At 42.9% G+C, this 20,314-nt stretch overlaps 1 protein-coding gene across 2 annotated transcripts in view; it reads left to right on the top strand.

The window, feature by feature from the left end:
• The window catches only part of CREB3L2 (cAMP responsive element binding protein 3 like 2), a 75,091-nt gene that overhangs the window by 34,079 nt on the left and 20,698 nt on the right, over nucleotides 1–20,314 (top strand). For both annotated transcript variants that reach the window (XM_058804957.1, XM_058804956.1), the window contains exons 2-4: nucleotides 4,529–4,745; nucleotides 17,197–17,363; nucleotides 18,923–19,010. In XM_058804957.1, coding sequence (XP_058660940.1) covers nucleotides 4,529–4,745; nucleotides 17,197–17,363; nucleotides 18,923–19,010 — 472 coding nt within the window. The remainder of the gene's footprint in view (nucleotides 1–4,528; nucleotides 4,746–17,196; nucleotides 17,364–18,922; nucleotides 19,011–20,314) is intronic.

Here is a 20,314-nt window from a genome sequence, read left to right as displayed (position 1 = left end):
AGGTGAATGGTGAGATTTTTTTTTTTTTTATGAGTGGCTGTTGTGTACCTGGAGGGTGACAGATCCCTTCAGGGTGTGGAGATTTTGGGGTGAGCCAGGAGGGAGCCACTAACTCCCAGAAGGGTGATATCTTGAATTTATGGGTGTTTATAACCCTGGCATGTTGCATGGTTGCCTTGCCCTGGTCTGCTGGGAGAGCTGGGCTTGTTTTGCAGTGTGCAAAAGGTGCTGTCACTGCAGCTCCCCTCTGGCATGGCTCTGCTGGAAAAGGTGGGATTGTGCTCCTACAGCTGGTGTGTGACACTTGCAGCTGGTGCAGTGCATTTTCCAGGCTCAGCAAAGCCTGCTACTTGCTTAAAAATTTAAATATAATTGGGAAACGTCATTTTGGGCTCTTGACTTCTCTGCATTCCTCTTTTAATGAGTTCTTAGAAAGTCAGTTTTCTGAAGATGACTTCAATTTTAGGCATGGTAACATCATCTTCAAACAACCAACTGGGCTAGTGCTGCTGTCATCTGGCTTCAGGTCAGCTGGTGGAGAAGCCAGCACCGCCATGCACCTTGCAAAACCTGAGTGCTTTGCTTCACAGACCTTCATTTGATCAGACAAGAAGTAAAAAAGCCCCTGGTGCCTGAGGCAGCTGGAGAAAAGGGCCTTTGTGTGGCAGGAAGGGGCAGATGCTGTGCAGAGCTGCCGCCCGCGGCACAGCTGGTGCACAGCCAAATGCTCCTTTCCAAGAGCTGCCCAAAAATCCCCTGTGCACCCAGATGTGGGAGCTTTCCTGTGTTTGCTCACTGCAGCAGCATGGCTGGAGGTGTTTGTGTTCCCAAAAACACCCAGGATGTAGCCATGAGCCAGTGTCCAGGCAGATGAGTGATGAAACTCCTCAGGGCTGCCTTTCCTTCCTGTGTGTAAACAGGAGTGCTGCTGTTTTGTTTTTCTTTTCAGGGTTCTGGGGGAAAGGGAGGTGGAAGATAAGGTTACATCTGTCCTAAATCCCTGACTTTTTACTGAGGTTAAAATCCTGGCTGAACACATCTCTTTGCTATGTGGTGAGAACAGTTTAATAATTCAAACAGACTCCTTGTACTAACACATGTCTGCAGTTAGTGCTGGGGCTGCCAGTGGGGTGTGAGGATAGCAGGAATCTGGCAGCTGTCTACAGAGGTATTAACAACAAAAAGGGAAAAGAAGAAAAACAAAAGGCAGATTCTCAGTGCAAGTGCTCTTTCCTCTGTTTTTTAAATTTTTGTAAAGGTGAACTCTCTGGGTCAAAGATGCACAGCTGAAAGCTGTAGACAAATAATTTCTTTCTTTTGCAAGCAAATTTATATACAAGTTCTAAGGGTCAAAGTCTCAGTTTCCCTCCCAAATTGCCCTTTTGTGTTCCTGAGCACAGGAGAGGTTGCTACTGTGTCAAAATTGAGGGTTGGTTATTCTGGGGCTTTCCAGCTATGGAAGTGGTTGATGACTGCTGAGGTGCATGTAGAAACAGAGGGAGGAGGAGGAGAAGGGGTGGCAGTGGGAGAATGTGCTTTGAAAAGAGAAGGAGCAGCTTAGGTGGAGGTGGAAGTTTTGGGGAGCAGGAGGTCTGGCTGCCCCTGGGTGGTTTCTGCTTTAGCTGCTGCTCAGATGCCTTTTCTTCTTTAGTTCTCTAAGCAAACATTCAATGAGACAATTGTTTTATTTGGGACAAAAAGTGATCTAGCTTTAAGCATTCACTGTAGTAGAGAAGTGTTTAACATGTGAAAAATTCCTGTAAATCAAGGAGCCTGTGATTTTTTTAAATCAGGGAAGTCCACATCCCTAAAATTGTCTGTTTGATGAGTTCCATAGCTGCACAGTCTGACCTGTGGCAGTCTCTATTGGCCAGTGTACAATGTTACATCACAGACCATTAAAAATAAACTTGATACTTATAATGAAACTAAAAAATCATTTTAGAAACCAGCCATTTATTTGCTCTCAGATAATTCTATTATAAATGCATATTCTTTTCTTGCTCACAGCTTGCTGCTTTGCAGCTGCATGTGAAAAGGAGAAAGCACAAATATTGACAAATGTGTTTAACATCCTTCCTCACCCTGAGGTCCTCTTTCTCTCTGGTTTTCTGAAGTTGAATGTTTGTTTCCTCCTTTGCTTTTCCTGAAGTGGTTTGAGTAAAATTCCCCATTCAGAAAGGAGAAAAAAAAAAAAAAAATCTGATGGGCCTAACTTCAGTCAAATGGAAAAGTAAAATAACATTTGATAAGATTTTATTCCATATCAAAGTAGTAATAGGCAGAAGGCTAATAAAAATCACTATTTGTCAATTTGCCAAAAATAGCTGAGTAGCCTGTGACCATGTTTCTTTAATCTGAGTCTGTTAAATTATAACATCTAAATAGTCAGACTAAGTCAACACATAGGTATGGTATTTTCAAGGATGACATCCTGAAATTGGATGATGCTGGTGGTGAAGCAGCTGCATGTGGAACCATGGTACAAATACTGCAGCAGCCATATTCCAGCATCTGCTACTTATCAGTCAGAGTAATGCATGCAAGAATTAGAAAGAAGGAAATGCTCCAGCTTTAGGAAAATATGTAAACAAATATAATTGACTCTTGCATTGCTCCAAATGAAATGTGTAGACTGGGGGGAAAAGCATTGTCCCTAAGAAAGGTACTGCTTTTTTATAGGTTCATCATTGACTTCTTTTATCGATGGGGAGTGTTTCTGTGCCTTTTTTACACATTAATGGCTGCCTGCCCTGTTTTATTCAGTGTCTTTATTGATGTACCAGGATGTTCAGCTACTCTTGTGCATCCTTTTTCTTTTCTGTTTGCATAGTGGGGTGTTGTAGTTTATATCCTTATGGGGAAGCACCTGGTTGTGAAGTGCTAGTGAGTCCTTGGGTATGAAAATTAAAATAAATGAGGCTTTCTAAGGTAGTCATGACCCTCTTGCAGAGTCCTCTAAGAGTTTATTAGTGTTATGACTTACAGTAAGTAAATATGAGCTACAAATCTGTTTTGCCATTTGTAAAGGCTTTTCTTGATCTGGTTTGTTATTCCAGCATAGCAGCTGTGGTCCTCTGTTTATTACCTTGTATTCAGTCAATATTTTCTTTTCCTCATTGTCAGTCAGAATTGACTCAAGACTTAGTGATTTTGAGAAAAGGCACAGTTAGCATTTGGAGGAGGTGCTTGAACATCCAGGAGCTCTGTGAGAGCCAGCTGTGCTCAGGGTTTTCAGCATGAGGCTTCAAGGCCACAGGTGCTGCTGGAGCTGTGAAATGTGAGTGTGTGAGCACACTGCTTCCCTTGTGGGTTTGCACAATATTGACTTGTTTAATTCTCAATTTAGCCTACAGGAAGCTGAATCTTGAATTTCATTGTTTGTTTCTGCAGGAGAGAGCACGATGAAGAGCCAAGATCAATACTGCTTGCAAAAACTAAACAGATCAAACAAACTTGGACTTTTATAGTATCATGCCTGAGCTGACAAAGATTCCTATATAAGATGGTAGATAATGGCTCATTGTTCAGAAAATCTCATTACAATTCACTGTGCAAGTATTTTTATCTAAAAATAGAATTCTTTGTTGTCAATGAGATGAACAGGAATGATTTGTTGCTGTGCAGATTTTTCATCTGTCAAAGATATAGTTTTCTGACATTGGAAAGAAGATTAAGAGACAAAGTTTTTGGCTATTGATGGGAACTGCATTGGAGTTTGGAGGAAATAGATTGAAAGGTTTGGTTTGTATTCATTTTGAATAATAAACAAACATGAAATTACTCTGCTGCATACAGATCTAACGTGCTGCTGGTGTAAGGAATTCAGTGTAATAGACAAAGTGGTAATTAGTACTGGCTGTCAGGAGCTTTAGCTCTGGGGCCTAGAAGCTGGATATGGGCTCTAGGTGGAATGCTACTTCTAAAATAGATACATAAATCAACCAGGAAACTCATTTTGTAGCAAATGTGTTAATTGCTTGGCTGTGGATGTGCATGGACCCGTTTTCCTGGAGCACACGGAGTGTTCTGCACAGCTAAACCAGTCATATGTGGTGTCAGTCTGTGCTGGAATGTGTTTCATTTTTCTTCTGTGCTTCAGTGAACATTAACCCCCTATATTCTATTCCATAGACAATATGTTCTGGTGATAGATCCTGCAGGATCTTTCACTCTGAGGGAGATGTGCTTTCCCATTTTTTCCAGTGTGGTGCACTGTAGTGAGTACCTTTGTGGTGGCAGGAGGAGACTGCTTCAGGACATGAGTACCATGCTTCCATTTTTGTTGCACTTCAATGAGAGCCTCTTCTGTTGCAATGCATGCCTCTGAGAGGACTTTTGTTCTAGCTGTAGCTCTTGAGCCTGAAGCAGTGGTTGGAGGAGGAGGTTGTTAGACAGGGCTGGTAGATCCTGCTGCTGACTGGCACGGATGACCAGGGCATATACAGAATTGTTCTCATCTGTTCCCCCATGGGGTTGGCATGACAGGCAAGGAGATAAACTTTCCCCTGCTTTTTTGTCTCCACAGCACTTCACAGAGTTCCTGGATGAATTTTCACCTGATGTCCTAGGCCAGCTGTTGAATGATCCCTTCTTGTCTGAGAAGAATGAAATCATGGAGGTGGAACTGTCTCCAGCATCGCCAGCACCCCTCATCCAGGCTGAGCACAGCTATTCCCTCTGTGGGGACTCCCGACCCCAGTCTCCCCTGACCCACATCTCCACTGATGACAACTTCAATGAAGGTACAGCACACTGAGTCGCTGTTCTTTTGTTGAGATGATGCAGTAATGAAATGCTCCTGGTGGAACTGTGGCTGTGGAAAATGGTGATGCATAGAAATTGATGAAAACCCATAGCATTTTTAACAGCTACCTGTAGTTCAGCAGTTATGAACATCTGGAGGAGAAAAAGGGGAAAGGCAAGAATGGTGGGAGGAGGAGATCCAACCTTGTTCTGGTGTGAATTGGTTGGTGGAGGAGCAAGACCATGAGTATCTGGTAACTACAAGGAATAATTACCATGCCAGACTTTGACTCCTAAAAATTGGTTTATCTTCACAATTAGCTTTACAGTACAAATCAGTGGAGTATTAAGCTGCATTAGAATAAAAGGGAGAGAGATTAGTGTTTTTGGCTAAGCATTGACCAGCTAAACTGTTTGTGAAGATCCACCAGACAGGTCTTCAAAGGCTGACAGTTTTATAGTCCAAAATGTTCGGTTGGAGCAAGATGAAATCTTGTAGAGATTTGACAAGAGGACAACTAATAAAACCTGTGAGAAGGATTTTTCAATGTGAGACAGGATTTTTGGAAATAATTGGGAAATACAATCTACAGAAAGTTTTTAATTTTTCTATTTCCTAGCTGTTTTATAGCTGTTTTAAATTAACACACACAGGAGATATTAATTGTGGAAGGGAAAGCAAGAACAAGGAACATCAGAAACCAAGCTTTTCTGGAAGTTAAGTTAGGGAGAGGTTTCAAATTAGGCTAAAAGTGAGGGGAGTTTCCTTTGGGGAAAATTCCTGAAGAAATTCATACTGCTGAGACCACTGTAATAGAGCTGTAGTCAAATGATGTTTTAAAAAGCCAAGAAACATTAACAAGTGGGTTTAAAAATAGAAAATGAATGGAAAACATTTCATCTTATGTTCACTCTGCAGAGTGTTTCATAAGAGAGGAGGAGGAGTTGTTCTTGGTGTTTGGGATTTTATTTAATCCTAACCCCAGAATCATGCTCATGAGTTTTCTGCACCTGTTGACTTCAAAAGAGTGAAGCTCTGAGAATTACTTAAGGAAATTGCAGTATTAGAGTGAACCTGGCTGTCTGATAGATATTCAAAGGCATCACCCTGATGATTTTCCATTCCTTGAATCTGTGAGAGAAGGAAAAGAGGATTTTGTGGATGGCAGTACTGCAGGGCTTGACACTGGGGTTTAAAAGCATCTCTGTTGTTACCCCATCCCCTGGGTGGGGTAAGGGCACAGATACTGGGGGCAGCAGTGACCTTTTGGGGACCAGAAATTCAGAGTGTGGAGGGGGAGGTCTGAATGCTCCAATCCTCTGCTGCTGGGGAGCTGGGAGGGCTTTTGTGGAGTGGCAGGAGCTGAGACATGGGATATGGAATATCCCAAAAATTTGCGTTTTCCAAATACCCATCCCAATGGGCAAGTTGGTGAGGTCTTGCAGTGTTTTCATGATTTTTCCCTGGTGAGGGATGGTTTTTGAGCTTCAGCATGAAGGTAGGCTGAGAAAAAGGCCAGCCTTGTTCAGTACATGGGTTTAAGCCTTATGGTGTCTGTTTCCATCTTTTGTTTCCCCCCCTGTTGCAATAGGACATGAAATGAGCGACACTCACATGCTGAGATGTTTAAGGCAAAAAAGGCACGTTCATTTCTGGAGTTCAATATTTTTAGAATTCTAAAAGTAACCAAGGATTAGAGGATGAAATTGCTACCTCTCCAGCCACACTGGTCAAAACAACAGTCCATCAATTCTCTCCTCCAGAAAGGAATGCAAAACAATCATTATCTACATGAAAAGTGCATGAGAACTTCCATTAAAAATGTAAACATCAAAAAGCTTAGAAAAACTTTAAAAGAACAGAGCAACACCCCCCCCCCCCCGCCCCAAGTCTTCCACCACCTTGTTTAAAATGTTATTTAGTGTTTCCTCTCAGCCAATGTTATTTAATGTTTCATTTCAGCCATTATGGTGGAGTGGCCTCTGCTCGGCCATTACCGTAATTTCTGCAGCTGCTGAATTGACCTATTCCTGTAATTGTAAATTTTATGTAAAGTTTTTCTAAAAAGAGCTAGAACTGTAAAACTTAGGAAACTCATAAGTTTGGGTTTAACTTTTCCAAGAAGTCCTGTAAAGTTCAAGGTGAGCACACATTTAAGTGTCCATAAAGTCAAGGTCCAAACACTGGCTTTCCCCACTTTCTCTTCTGACCTCACTGTATTGAGGCCATTTCCCCAGCTTTGTACAGAATGACTTTTTTGAATACTTTTAGCCTGTTGCTAGTGTGGGCTCTCTGAAGGTATCAATTTTAAAGCACATGTGTACAAGACATCTGGCATTTAATACATTATTTGGTTTCTTCCCATGATGAGAATCTATTCTTAGATTCAGTTTTGCATAAAAGATACTAAAATTACTACTTTAAAACCTTTGCATAAAAAGTTTTAAAGATACTGGAGGGAGAGAGATTTCCAGGCTTGACCTGACTGCTTGCAGCTGGCTGATCACTTTTGTTTGCCTGAAGTGATGAATAAGGCATATGGGGAGGGCTTCAGGCTGCAGCATGAAAAAGGAGGCTGTGTCCTGTGTACAAACTGTCCACACCAGCTGCATTGCCACCTCTCTCCCACCAGGTTTCTGCTTTCTAAGTTTGGGCCCTGGGATTTCTGAAATAACTGCAGAGTGTCTGTGGAGAAGGACAGTGGGTAGCTGTGGAGTGGAAAATGCTCTTGAAAGGACATGAAGAAGCTGGGAGGGCAGACTGGGAATAGGGCTGATGGGTAAGGGAGATCTCATTGCAGCCTTTTGAGGCACAGAGTAATTTCTGACTACTGTAAAGAAGCAAGGAAAGAAGCCTGATTTTCTATTGTGGTTGGGGCAGGTTTGTCTTGAGTTTTGCAGTCTCTGTAGCCTTTTAGAAAGGGAGGGCTGTGGGTCAGACAGCCAGGAGCAAGGCAAGACCCAAGTTTCAGCAGGCACTATGGTTATTCTTGTGACTAACAGGCTCAAGAGTGTAGGCTCTTTCCCTGCCCTCCTGTGCTTGATCTTGTTAGCTGTGGGCACAGACTTTGGGGCTGTGGCTGTCCCTTGTTTTGGGTGTGTGAGATGCATGCGTGACAGAGCCTGCAGCATCTCTTTGGGGCTCCTCATCCTCTGAGACCAGTTCAAGTGCTGGGGCTGTGTTGTGGTGGGTGTGTGTTTGATTTTCCTGGTGTTTTTCACTTTGTGAGCCTGGCAGGGCAGAGCCAATGGGCAGCTGGCTATTCACTTGGATGCTGTGTCTCAGATTGTGCCCAAGTTGCTGGGTGCATTCCTTCCCCAGTCCCTGCAGGGCTCTGCTTTTGGGGCTGGTCTGGGTCCCCACCTGCCCCTCCTGTTGGTGCTTTCCTGCTCAGGAATGCTTTGAAGTTACTTTTGGATTTGAAGAGGCTTGTCTTGGCTGAAGGTTTGACAGACTGATTGCTGAAATGGTGTGTTTGTGTTTTACTCCTAGCTGTGCCAAAACTGGGGCTGGCCCCAGACTGTAACCTGTATTGTTACTGGGTTTTTTACTGCTGAGGTTATGATTTTCTGTAATGTGCTTTTAAAACTCAAATTTTCTTTTTCAACTTTTAAACTTCAAGTCCATCTCCATACATGGTTTGAAAAAGAAAAACGCAAACAAATAAGAAACCCAAACGAACCAAACAAAATCCCCAACACCACGGCTCCCACTTTTCTCCCTTCAACAATAAATCCATCCCTCATCTCAGGCAGGGCTATGAAAAACCCTTGCTTAGGTATGGAGGTCACAAGCAGTAATCAGTGTCATGTGCTGTTTCTGCATAGAGGCACCTCTGGGCTTGAGGCCCAGGTTGGTGTTCATGTGGTTTTTTGTGTCCATGTATATGCACACATTTAATACATATGTGTATATGTGAGTCATAAGAGTTTTATTATTTGTATTAGGTTGTATTACATATCATAATTTATTTTCTATATATAGAGAGGTAAAATGCCCTGCTACTGCCTGTTTTTGTCCAAATACTGAATTGATGTAATGTGAACAATGAAAATGGGAATCGCTGCTGCCCTGACTTTAAAGAAAACAGAAATGAAAGAAGAAATTCATTTATGCTTTCAAAAGTTATTGTCAAAACCATACTGGTAATTTTTTAGAGCATATTCCTGCAACTTGTTTTCTGTGTCATTTTTTTTTTCTTTTGTGTGTTTATTTAGGAAATGAGAAAGCCATTTAGTGGGAGTGGTCTGTGTTTGTATTGATTTTTATGTGGAAAGGTAGCAGTCAATCCTTGTCACCATCTGCAGTGTTAAAGTCATAGAAACATAGAATACTCTGTGTTGGAAGGGACCCATCAGGACCATCAAGTCCAGTTCCTGGCCCTGCACAGGACACCCCAAGAATCACACCATGTGCCTGAAAGCATTACTCTGCATGAGTACAACTAAATTCATACCAGAGTATGAGAAGATTTTTGAATTTCTGTATATCCAGGGTCCACAGTCTCGACAGATCACTCTGCATCAACCCTGTAACTCCTACTTGAGCAGCAGCATGTCTGAAAAATGCTAGTTTTGATTTTAGAGGTGGGCGTTTACTTATGGTTACTGTTAATTGTCAGCTTTATTTGCAGTCTGGCCTCCAGTTCCACACAGATGAGATGTCATTATAGCCTTTGTTTCTTTTACAGAACCATCTGCTTTCTGAAACTTCTTTTCCTAGGTGTTTGTAGGCTGTGATTAAGTTCTCTCTTGACTGCTGCTTGGATACAGTCTAAATGAACTGCACTTCCTTGGTGTTTCCCCCTGGGTGGAATCTTCTGGACCTTCACCTATTGCTGTGCCTTTCTCAATACAGGGACCTTGGCAATTTCTTTTTCAAACTCTTTGTCAAGTGACGACAGGAACTGATTTCCCAGGAATTGTTTCCCTGATGATGCATGTTATAGGAATACTCCTCCCACTTCCAGTCTTGCTGTTTGTCAAACCAGTGATCTCATTTTTTCTGTAGTGTTGCACTGACAGCTTGTGCTCACTTAGTTATGTACTGTGGACATCCTGTCCATTTTCATGTGTGTTGGGGCCATAATACAGATCTGCCTTCACAGCATCTATGTGGGGTGTGAGGAGAAAAACTGGTTTAACTTGACCACAGTGCTTCTGTGGATAACTTTCTCATACCTGACAAGAAAAAAATCATAATCTTATATAGGACATTTAATGTTATCCAACTTTAAGGCTGTAAATCCAGCTACCACCTCAGTCTGTGCCTGGCTCCCATGTATATAAGGGTGATATGTTTTTGTTTCTATCTTAGTAACTTAAATAGTGTTGCACATTATCTGTGGGTTTTACATGGGCTCCGTGCTGGTCAAAGAGGGGGTGCTGGTATGAACGCTGATCATTTGTTGCAAAAGAAGCTATTTCTGCTATGCATTGTAATTACTGTGTATTACTGCTGCTTATCTTTGCCCCTTTATTGAATTTTCCCTTCCTGGCACTTTAGAAAGGACCCCAATGTTTGGTAGTCAAACAGTGTCCCTTTTGTCACAGCCCTTCTGAGGGCTCCGGTTTCGTTATTTGCGGTGGGAGCGTGTGCGCGCCGGGAGGGGGAAATGCCATCTGAAAAATCTGTAAGAGGAGCTGTTTGTGGATGAATGTGGGCTCTCACCTCCCAAAGGGGAGAGGGGGAGAGGTAGAGGCGTTGGAGTTCAGCATTTCAGGCAGAATAAACAGGGCTTGTGTCTGACAGGGAGTGTTGTGTGAGCCCAGAGCTGGGCACTGAGAACCATCCAAACCCAGGGCAGTGAGAAGGAAGCAGTTATTTCTCCAATGCATATTTCTCTAAAGCTGGGGACACTGAACTTCCCTTCCCTGCAATTGGCACGTCCAGCAGCATGCCCAAAATGTATGCATCAGAAGCCCTTTTGGGCTCATGGTGCAGAAGTGCTTCTCTGACAGATCAAGCAGACATTTTCCCTAAAAACAACTTGTGAGCCTCTTCCAAGAGGTGCTTTCCCTTGGCAGTTAGCTGGCTGGCAGCTGTTCTGTGGTGGTGACACCCCTAGGTCTCACTGTATAGAGGTACTCCCCTCAGAGGGAGGATTCAGGTGAAGAATTGTGCAAAGGCCAGATTTGCACACCAAGGTACCCTTGGTGCAGTTTAAGCACCCTCTGCACCAAGGTGTGTCATTAACATGTGGTGAGTTGAGCCTGAGACTGCATATGGTTATTTCAGAAGCCAGGTAGGCTGTGCATGCAGCCCTGTGGTGCATGGTGACAGTGTAAGGCCTGCCAAAAGGAATTAGTTGAAACCCTATTGTTCAAATCTGTAACACAGCTGAAAAGGGAGGTTATTTAAGTGCACTTGGCTGGAGAACACTTTGACTCATTAGGCAACTTCCTGCATTACCTTGTTCAGAGATGACTTTTCTGATACCTGTGCAGAGAACTTTGATAGTCTGTGGTCACCTTAAATTTTCAGTTTTGTTTTTCTCCAAGTTACTTTATCCATTGCTTGAACTTTAATATTTATCATTGCTTGAACTTTACCAAGGAGGCAAAAGCTGCCTCTTCATTCTGGTGATACAGATAAGGATATATCCCTTAATGATTCTAGAGGCCTTTTTTGCACACTGGTTTGAAATGTTATTCAGTGCATGCATCTGTTCTCTGTGATGGAGATCTGTAATGCTGGTATGGGCTTTTATCCCCCTCAAAGATTGGGTTCAGTGATACACCCTTCATGTGGGTTGTTTACATAGTGGTGCTATCTTACTTTTTACTGCAGGGGAAAAAAAGGTGAAAGTCAGGTTGATTTTCTGGGTACTTGGATTCTCTGTAATTGAGAGATGCAGAGTGCATCTCTCATTTGTTTAAAAATGAACAATAAATGCACATGCATGCAATTTGCTTATCCAGCAATAAGTGTTTCTGTAAACGCTAATGAAAAATGCTGAAAAGAATGTGGGGAGCAAGGGACACCATTTTATTTATTTTTGTAAGTTTTTCTGTACATCTATCAGAAAGGGTGGAATTTAGTCAGTGTTGGAGAAGATCTACTTTTTCACAGGAAAGGAAGTGGTATGTTGGGCAAGATTGAATAATTAGTTGGATAGAAATAAAAAAAGAAAGCAAAACCTTCTGGGAACTCTAATATTAGAAAAACTGTACTGTTGAGGTAAGCATTTTTCACCTTGTTTTCCACTTTGCTTACCCTGCCTTTCTATAACGTCCATGGAACAAGAAGAGAAACAAAAATTTTGCAGTTTTTCTGAAAGATATGAATATCCTAGAAAGCTGTACATGGTCTTATTAAGAGACTATGAAGAATTTTTAAAATATGTGTATAAATACAGATATATAAAAAAAGGTTTTTTATAAACACAGAAATGGTATCTATTAATTCTGACATGTAAAACCACAGCTGTTGTTGGTTGTGTGTTTTTCACGTGTGCCTAAATCACACACAGTGATTACAGCTGCAGCTGTGGTGCTTGGGGGAGCACATTTCTGTTGACAGTCATCATCACAGTGTGTGAGGTGTGCAGTGGAACATGTGTGCTAAACAAGTCTGCAGGAGAAGAGGCACAAGCTTGATGACAGAAGAAGCACACAAAAGCTTTCTGAAGAAATGTAGTTTTAATCTTGGACACAGGAGATCTTAGGTGCATGTGTCACAAACCCTGGGTGGCTGTGATGAATGGGTTTTTTGGATGGCTGAGTTGAAACTCTGGTGTTTAACTTGCAGCAGTGGTAGGTGCTCACAGCCCAACCTGAAAGCATGCTGGATTTTGATCAAATGTAGTAACAGGGCTAAATCATCTGAAAAATCCAATTCCAGTTGTCTCCAGCTGGCCATTTGAAATTACTATTTACTTTTTGGTCTTAGTCTCCCCATGTCTCACTTGAATTTTCAGCTCCACTGTGAAAATTAATTCAGATTGTGCAGTGTTTCCCTAGGAGAAAATTAAATAGCCATGTGGCAACAAAATTTGGATTGTATTTGGTAAAGGAGAGGTGAGGCTGTGCAGGAGCCAGTGCAAAGAACAAAACATAGAATATCTTCTCAATTAGTGAAGCACCATGCATTCTGCTTGTTGGATAAAACATGGGTTCTGTAGAGAAACTGGTCATGTAATTAAATCATTCCTATTTTTAGGTGTATTGGATGTGCAAAAGGACACTGAGCTAAACATTCACAGGTATTTCTTAATACTTGGGTGCTTTGCAGCCTGAATGTTCAGTTCACCTGTGCAATTTACCAGCAGTAGGGCATTACAGGTAGGAGTGTTAGCTGGGATTTTGCCAAGTACTGTGTGGACTCCCTAAATTATATGTGCCAAAATGCCTAGCATTCATGGAGTTGGGAAAATGTAGGTAAAGGGGAATGCTACTCATCTAAACAGTCATTGCATGATGGAGTTCTGAGGTTTGTAGAAAATTTCAGCTGGGGAGGGAACTGACAGCCAGGATCACTTACTCAACAGTGAACTGTTTTGAAGCCTGAGAAGAGATTTTTCAAGAGGGCCAAAGTGACAATACTTAGGATGTGTATTTTCTTAGCCATTTGGAAAGCCAAATCTCATGTTTAGGCTGTCTTGTCTCAATATCTGGATGAGTTGCAGCATATTTTGTTTCACCTTTGAGGGTGCAGTGTTGCCCTATTCGTGTTTGTCTAGAATTCATACCATCATGAAGATCATCCTCTCAGCTTCTTGTTTTGGACTGTGGCTCAAGAGTTCACAAGTACCTCATGGATCATGTCAAATATACACATAAACACCTCTAACTCCTTTACACTAGTTATTTACTTTTACCACAGCACATCTTGTTTGATTTGGTTTGGAGAAGACACCTTTTACTCCAGTGGGTCTCTTGAGCCAGCTCCTGTTGTCCTTTTCATTCCAGTATTTCACATGCACCTTCTTTCTTGTTCTCATTATTCTGTGAAAACTCTCTCGTGATTCTCTGAAATACTCTTATCTTGGAGGGTGTGCCATACCTCTCTGCATGACCACTGATCTATTAGCCTGCTCCATTTCCCCTCTTCGCCTAAGTTTTTCTCATTTTGTGTTACATTCTCAAGGGCTTTGGGAGAAGGGTTGCCCCTTTGCTCTGCTAGTGCAGTGCTTGGCAGAGTAAACTAAGATGCTAGGGAACTATTATAAGAGTAAACTAAGAACGATTTTCAGATAATTTCAACCTGTTATTCTCAGGAAGAGGAGAAAGGAGAGTGGGAAATAAATCCCTTGAAGCAGAGAAGGGTTGTTGGTGACTTCAGAAGCTAGAATGTGTCAAAACAAAGTTACTTGTAGCACAACACTCCCTGATCCAGGTAGGGAATGTGTAACTTCGAAACTTGGAAGAGAGGATGGGGGGGGGGGAGGAGAGTATCAAGGTGAGATTTAGGAGAGTATCAAGGTGAGATTTGAGCAGTCCCCCATCCCTTCCTTTCACATGATTGTTCATCTGGAATGACAGCTGTCACCATGCATTGTCAGAGAAGTGCCAGATGCAGTTGTTGAGAATGATCTCAGTGCAAAGTGCAGCGTGTTGCTGTCCTGGAAACCTCTGTAACCCTGCAGACTGATTAGACTGGCTTAAAGCCTGCAATAACTCTGAGCAGTTTATGCAGATCTAAGTGGTGATGGCAGGGATGTCAGGTTAATCAGCAGAGTTGGCTTCCAGAGGAGTAAAATGAGGGATTCCAGAGGAGTGAAGTGACCAGCCAAAGGCCAGCATATCTTGCTGTCTTAGAGCAGCTGAATATTTGTGATGAGTCTGGGGATTAGAGATGATAAACATCATAAAGTGCAGCCTTAGAGGACGTGCCCTGTTGTGCTGGTCACCCATGGCTGGATTTCCCTTCTACTTTCATGATGATACAAATTTAAGAAAAATAAGGGCTAATTACTGGCTTCATTAATAGCTCTAATTTCTCCATAGCCTTCACAATGGTGCTGCCCCAGGGGTAGTTTGACCCAAAGGGGCAAGAGGCAGCGGAGAGAGGCTCTGCCCAAGGTGATGTGGGGCCAGTTTTGACTCAAGTTATCCAAACAGGCATTTGGAAGTTGCATTTGCCAAGGGATTCTGGATTTCCAGGCAGGTACCACTTTAAAGGTTTTACCTGAACAGTGCATACACAGCAAGCTGGGAGGGAGCTGCTGCTTTTGTGTTGTGACTGGGAGGGTTGAAAAAGAGCAATGTCCTCTCTCCTGAGTTAATATTTAGGCAAGCCTACCTATTTTTTTCCCATAAATACTTCTATTTTTGCATTTCCAAGGAAGCTTTGGGAGCATGCTCTCCAGAAGTTTAAATATGGTGTTTAGTCCTTGCAGTTAACCTGGTAGAGTGCTGGCCTTGCTGTTCTTGAGCTTCTGATTACAGGATACATATTTTTCATTTTTAATTCCTTGGTGTGTCTTTACTCAAATTACCTCCTTCCTTGCCAGTGGTGGAGGTTAGGTCCCACCACAAAGTAATTACCAGCTCTGGAGATGCACATTTTCCTCCCTTCCTCCAGGCACCCAGCTTCTGTCCAGTGCCTGTGTGCTCTGCGTGTGTGTGTGTGGTCCTAATAGCAAGGACACACAGGCTGTAAGCCCACTCTTGTTTTTGTTACCTGTTTGCAGCTGAGCTCTGTTGAGATCTCACCAGCTCCATACACTCAGCTGTGAATGAAGGGTTTTGTGCAGCCTTGCAGAGTGCTGGTGGCACAGCCACAGCCCCGTGGCTGCCTCCCAGGATGCTGGTGCAGCACACAGTTAATTCAGAGCTCTGTTGCTTTTACCAGCCCTACAGTGTGTGTTTTTGCTCTCTCTTTTAATTTCATATGTGCAGTAAAGAATCTGCTTGAAGGCAGTAGAAAGCTTTGAAAGAAAGATCATCACTCTTCTTCCTTTTGTGTATATTTGCTTTCAGATTCCAGCTGCTCTGTTTAATGGATATGCCTTTCACAACCACTGCTCAGTCATGGCAGAGGGCTGTGCCACATGCAGCTGGGATGCAGTGCCCCTGGTATAGGATATTCTCCTGCAAGAGAAAAGACTAAACTCTTTCAGTTGGGAAAAGGAAGTTTTCTAAGGCAGAATTGCAATTTTCAAAAATGCATTTGATTATTTTGTATTTTTAAAGGGGGTTGTTAACAGCCTTGTGGAATTGTTTCAAAGGTCGAGTCTTTCTAAGTAGTGTTCTATTGTACTTCAGACCTGTGACGGTGTTCACAGGGGTCTCAGGATGAGGGAAGAGATGAGGATCTGACTCCATGTTTCAGAAGGCTTGATTTATTATTTTATGATATATATATTACATTGAAACTATACTAAAAGAATAGAAGAAAAGGTTTCATCAGAAGGCTAGCTAAGCTAAGAATAGAAAAAAATGATAATAAAGGTTTGTGGCTCGGACAGAGAGCTTGAGCCAGCTGGGCTGTGATTGGCCATTAATTACAAACAACTCTGAGACCAATCACGGATGCACCTGTTGCATTCCACAGCAGCAGATAATCATTGTTTACATTTTGTTCCTGAGGCCTCTCAGCTTCTCATGAGGAAAAATCCTAAGGAAAGGATTTTTATGAAAAGATGCCTGCGACACAGATCTGGGAAAATAAGTCCTTTTTCAGCAAGTGAAACAGTGAATGGAAATGGGGAGCTAAACTTACCATGCCAGGCTTCTTCCAGTTCTTGACAATGCTGGGCAAACCCTTCAGCTTTGTCTAGAAAAGAGTTGCATGTCTTTCTCTTGACTAGGGAGCTTTCAGTAAGTGGAGTTAGGAGATAATTCTGCTGACATGTGATGCACGTTTCATTGCTGCCAGATAAAAAATGCATCCTGAACTGTCACTTCCCAGAGGCTCTGTGGAGGCAATCAGCCTGATCACCATGGCACTGGTGCTCCTGTGAAATCATCAAAGCCTGTATCCTCTTTTGCACATACTAAAGGAATCCTTGGGGGAAAAAAATGAAGTTAAGGGTGTGACAAATACTTTGTTTTAAAGAGTATAATCCCACCATTTGAGCTATTGGCTGCCTGCAAGCAGTAGAAGAAGCAGAAGTCTGGCTAAAGGCTATCTCTGGAATGAGGAATAGAACTGAGTCAGCAGGCATTTGGCTGTTTAGGACAGGGCTCTCTGGCTGCTTTACCCAGAGCTTGTTTAGTCTTGTTCTGCTACGCATTAGCAGCTTTCAGCAATGCACAGTGATTAGTGCCCTGTGTCTTTCCTCGCTGCTCCTCTGTGTATCCTGGGGCTAGGATTAGGTTACAGCCTGAAATGGCATGGTTGTCTGCATTGACTGAAAGCTGAATAGTAAGGGCAGAGTTTTGTTGATAGACTAAAATGTCTTCTGTGTTTGTTTCCCTTCTCTGGAAGAGGAATGACATTATTTTCATTTGTAGTCTTTCTGTTTCTGGTCTAAACATGTGGTGTCCAATTTCCTTCCCTGGCAGGTGACCTGGAAAATGAGGAATGGTGTCTGGCTACAGAGTTTACTCCAGCTGCAATAAAGACAGAGCCAGGGCTGTGTGAGACATCAGGCCTTGCTCCCTCAGTCAGTCTCACCGTCACGGCCACATCGCTGGAGGGGGAACAGCCTGAGCTCCACACAGATGCCCTGGTACTGCACACTCTGCTCTCTCTGCACTCTTAGCTTCTCCTAAGGCTGTTATTACCAGTGGGGGCTCCTTGGTGCCAGAGCTTGGCAGTTCAGGGTGCACACTGCAGTCTGTTCTAAGGGTTTTTAATGTTTGCTGGCATCCCACTATTGCTGGAAGAGCTTGTTGTCTGCATCTTTAACTCTTAATGTTTGAATGTACAACTATGCTAGCCCCAAAGCCTGGGGCTCCTGGGTTTCTACAAATATTTGAATAGTTTCTAATGAACCAGTTGTGCCTGAACTGCCTAATCCACTTGCTCTATGAAGCCTGTGACAAGCTAAGTGTCTTTAATAAGACCTTGTTTTAATGCTGCCGTGCCTTCCCCTGAGCAGAACAAGACTCCTTGTTTGGATGGAGAGTTTCCCTGTTTGCCTGCAAAGTTACTTTTGTGAAGCTTTGACATTTCAGGGTGCTGCTACTTCCGGACCAGCAGCCTCACAAGGAGCTTTGTGATGCTTTTCTCACCACAGCTGGAGCAGCCAGTGGACATTCTTAAGAGCTCAGTTTGGCTGTGGTTGGGTTAAGGAGAGTGAACTGCAGCAGCTGGTGGCTCACCAGGCTCCCCAGCCAGCAGAGGAAGAAGCATGGCTGTTGTCAGCCCCCAGCATGCAATGTCAGTCCAGGCTGGAGGCAGTTGATACATGCTGAAAATGAATTTTTCCACTTGGATGTGGATCAGAAATAGGAACAACAGAAATTATTTTATGAGAAACTGAAAAAAGCTAAGCACAAGTTTCCCATAATTTTCTCCTGGCTTGAATGTGCTGTTCCCAGGACACAGTCCTGCTGTAGCTTGGGATGCTGTGATTTGCAGAGTATGGGGGCCTGCTGGTGGCTCAATGCTGTTGCATGGATTGGTTACACTGGTTACTGAGAGATTTTGGCTGCAGTTAGCCTGCTGGTGTGCCAGCCTGGTCTCCTCAGGCCTGGCACTGCAGCACACAGGCTCTGGGCAGAGCTTGGCAGCCTGGTGCCCAGCCTGGTGAGTGGGGCAGGCCAGGTGTGTTCCCAACTTCAGTCAGCAGTGACTGCCTCTTTTCCTGCTCCTCAGCACTGTGAAAGGAGCTTGGGTCCCAAAACATGGTGCTCAGTGACTGGCTCCTTGCTCTTGCTTCCAGATGACAATGGCCTTTAGGAGGCTGTCCCTGACTCCCAGGGGTGTTCCTGTCCTTGCTCAAACAGAGCCTGCAGTCCAGCAAATCCTAGCAGCAGCTCTGTTGCTAAGAGAAGTAATTGGAGTGGGTTACATGTTAGCTTTCAGTCTGAAATGTCATCTCTGAGGCGTAATCTTTTATTTTAGCTAAATATAGCAGTAAGAAAAGCCATAGTGGGAGTAGTCAGGGCAATATTCTCTGTAGCCTGGTTTAGCAAACTGTGTTGAAGCAGTTAAAGCTTTGCCTGTGGCAGAGCAGGAGGAGAGGAAACCTCTCCATTTATGGAGAAGTAATCCCTGTGCCCTTCTATCAAGACTTTAAGATGTGTGCTCCAGGTTTTCATGCTGTTAATTTCTCTTTTCTAGATGAAACCACTGACCCAAAAAGTTCTTCCAGAGATTAAATTGGAGCCCCATGAAGTGGATCAGTTCCTGAACCTCTCTTCTAAGGAAGGTCTGTTAAATACAAAATGAAAATGTAGGGCTAGATGTCCAGCAAGTACAATAAATGTACTTTACCCTGATTAAATATTTGGATTTCTTGTTCACCATGTCAGATTTTAGGCTGAAGCTACATTTTATAGGGAATCAACTCAGGCTATTGAAGAGCCAGAGTCTCTCTGATCCTTTATGTGAAGTTTTTTTCTTTCTTTCTTCCCCCCCCCCCCCCCCCCTTTTTCATCACAAAGAAAATTATCCCTTTTTCTCTGTAGGATATCAATAGTTGTACTGAAGGAAGCTTGAATTATTCAAATAAGGATTATTTAGGATAGAAAAGAAATCAATTTGAGGAGACTTAGTTAAGATATAAGAAACTTCACTGTTAACCTCTGATGCAAAAGCTGGACGTGAGTTTATATGAAAACAAAAGTTAGGTGAATCTGTTTGTAGCATATTAGTTTTAGGAACAATCATTATCTCTTTGTACTTGCACTCTAATGTGAAAGGAGGAGCAAAGATCCCTACCCTGAAAGCTAAACACAATTAAAGCCATGAAAATTTGGAAGAGCCAAATATTTGGTGTGAGATCTGAGCAGATAACTGCATTTCAGTTAGAAACACTTGATATTCTGTTAGTGAATTAATTTCTGTGAGTAAGTAGCACTGCTCCAGGGAGAGAAGCAAATGATGCAGCAGGTGGATAAAAGGATATCTCAACCCAGGTGTAATTTGTTTGCTCACTTTGTGGGATTAAGGGCCTTTCTGTTTTTTAAATATGTTTCTTCTTCTGGCAACTGCAAGAGCAGTGAGATAAAGAGTACTGTAGAATTTTTTTTGACTGTTTTTCTTCCATCCTCCCTTACCACCCATTTGATCTTTTCAACTCAAATTTACAAAGCATAACAGAAATGGAAGGTGTCGGATCAGCCCTGTATCTTCCTACTTCAAAATTAAATTGCTGTAAATTTAGCTTGGAGAAAGAGTGACTTCGTTATGGCTGTTTTGAGCATCTGCTAAATTGTCCATTTAGTAAGAGTGGGTGAGACATGCCCTGTTTCTCTTGGTCCAGCCCCATTTGATCATAAGCAGCACTTTGGCTGACAATCCTAGAGCAGGTTCTTTTGGCTGCAGCTGAGGTTATTTTATGGCCCTGGATAGGCACTGTGAGAGAGGTTCCTGTGGTGGCTGCCTGTGCTGCTCCTGCTCCATCAGTGCACTGAAGCCTTTGCTGTCACTGGGTTGTCAGTCACTCCCCAGCTGTGCCAGATCATGTCCTTAGGAGGCCTTGCTTTCCTTCCTGATCATGTAACTCCTTGG

This window comes from Ammospiza caudacuta, chromosome 5, assembly GCF_027887145.1.
Source record: "Ammospiza caudacuta isolate bAmmCau1 chromosome 5, bAmmCau1.pri, whole genome shotgun sequence".
NCBI lineage: Eukaryota > Metazoa > Chordata > Aves > Passeriformes > Passerellidae > Ammospiza > Ammospiza caudacuta.
The sequence above is the reverse complement of the archived record's forward strand: the minus strand, read 5'-3'. Positions and strand labels throughout refer to the sequence as shown.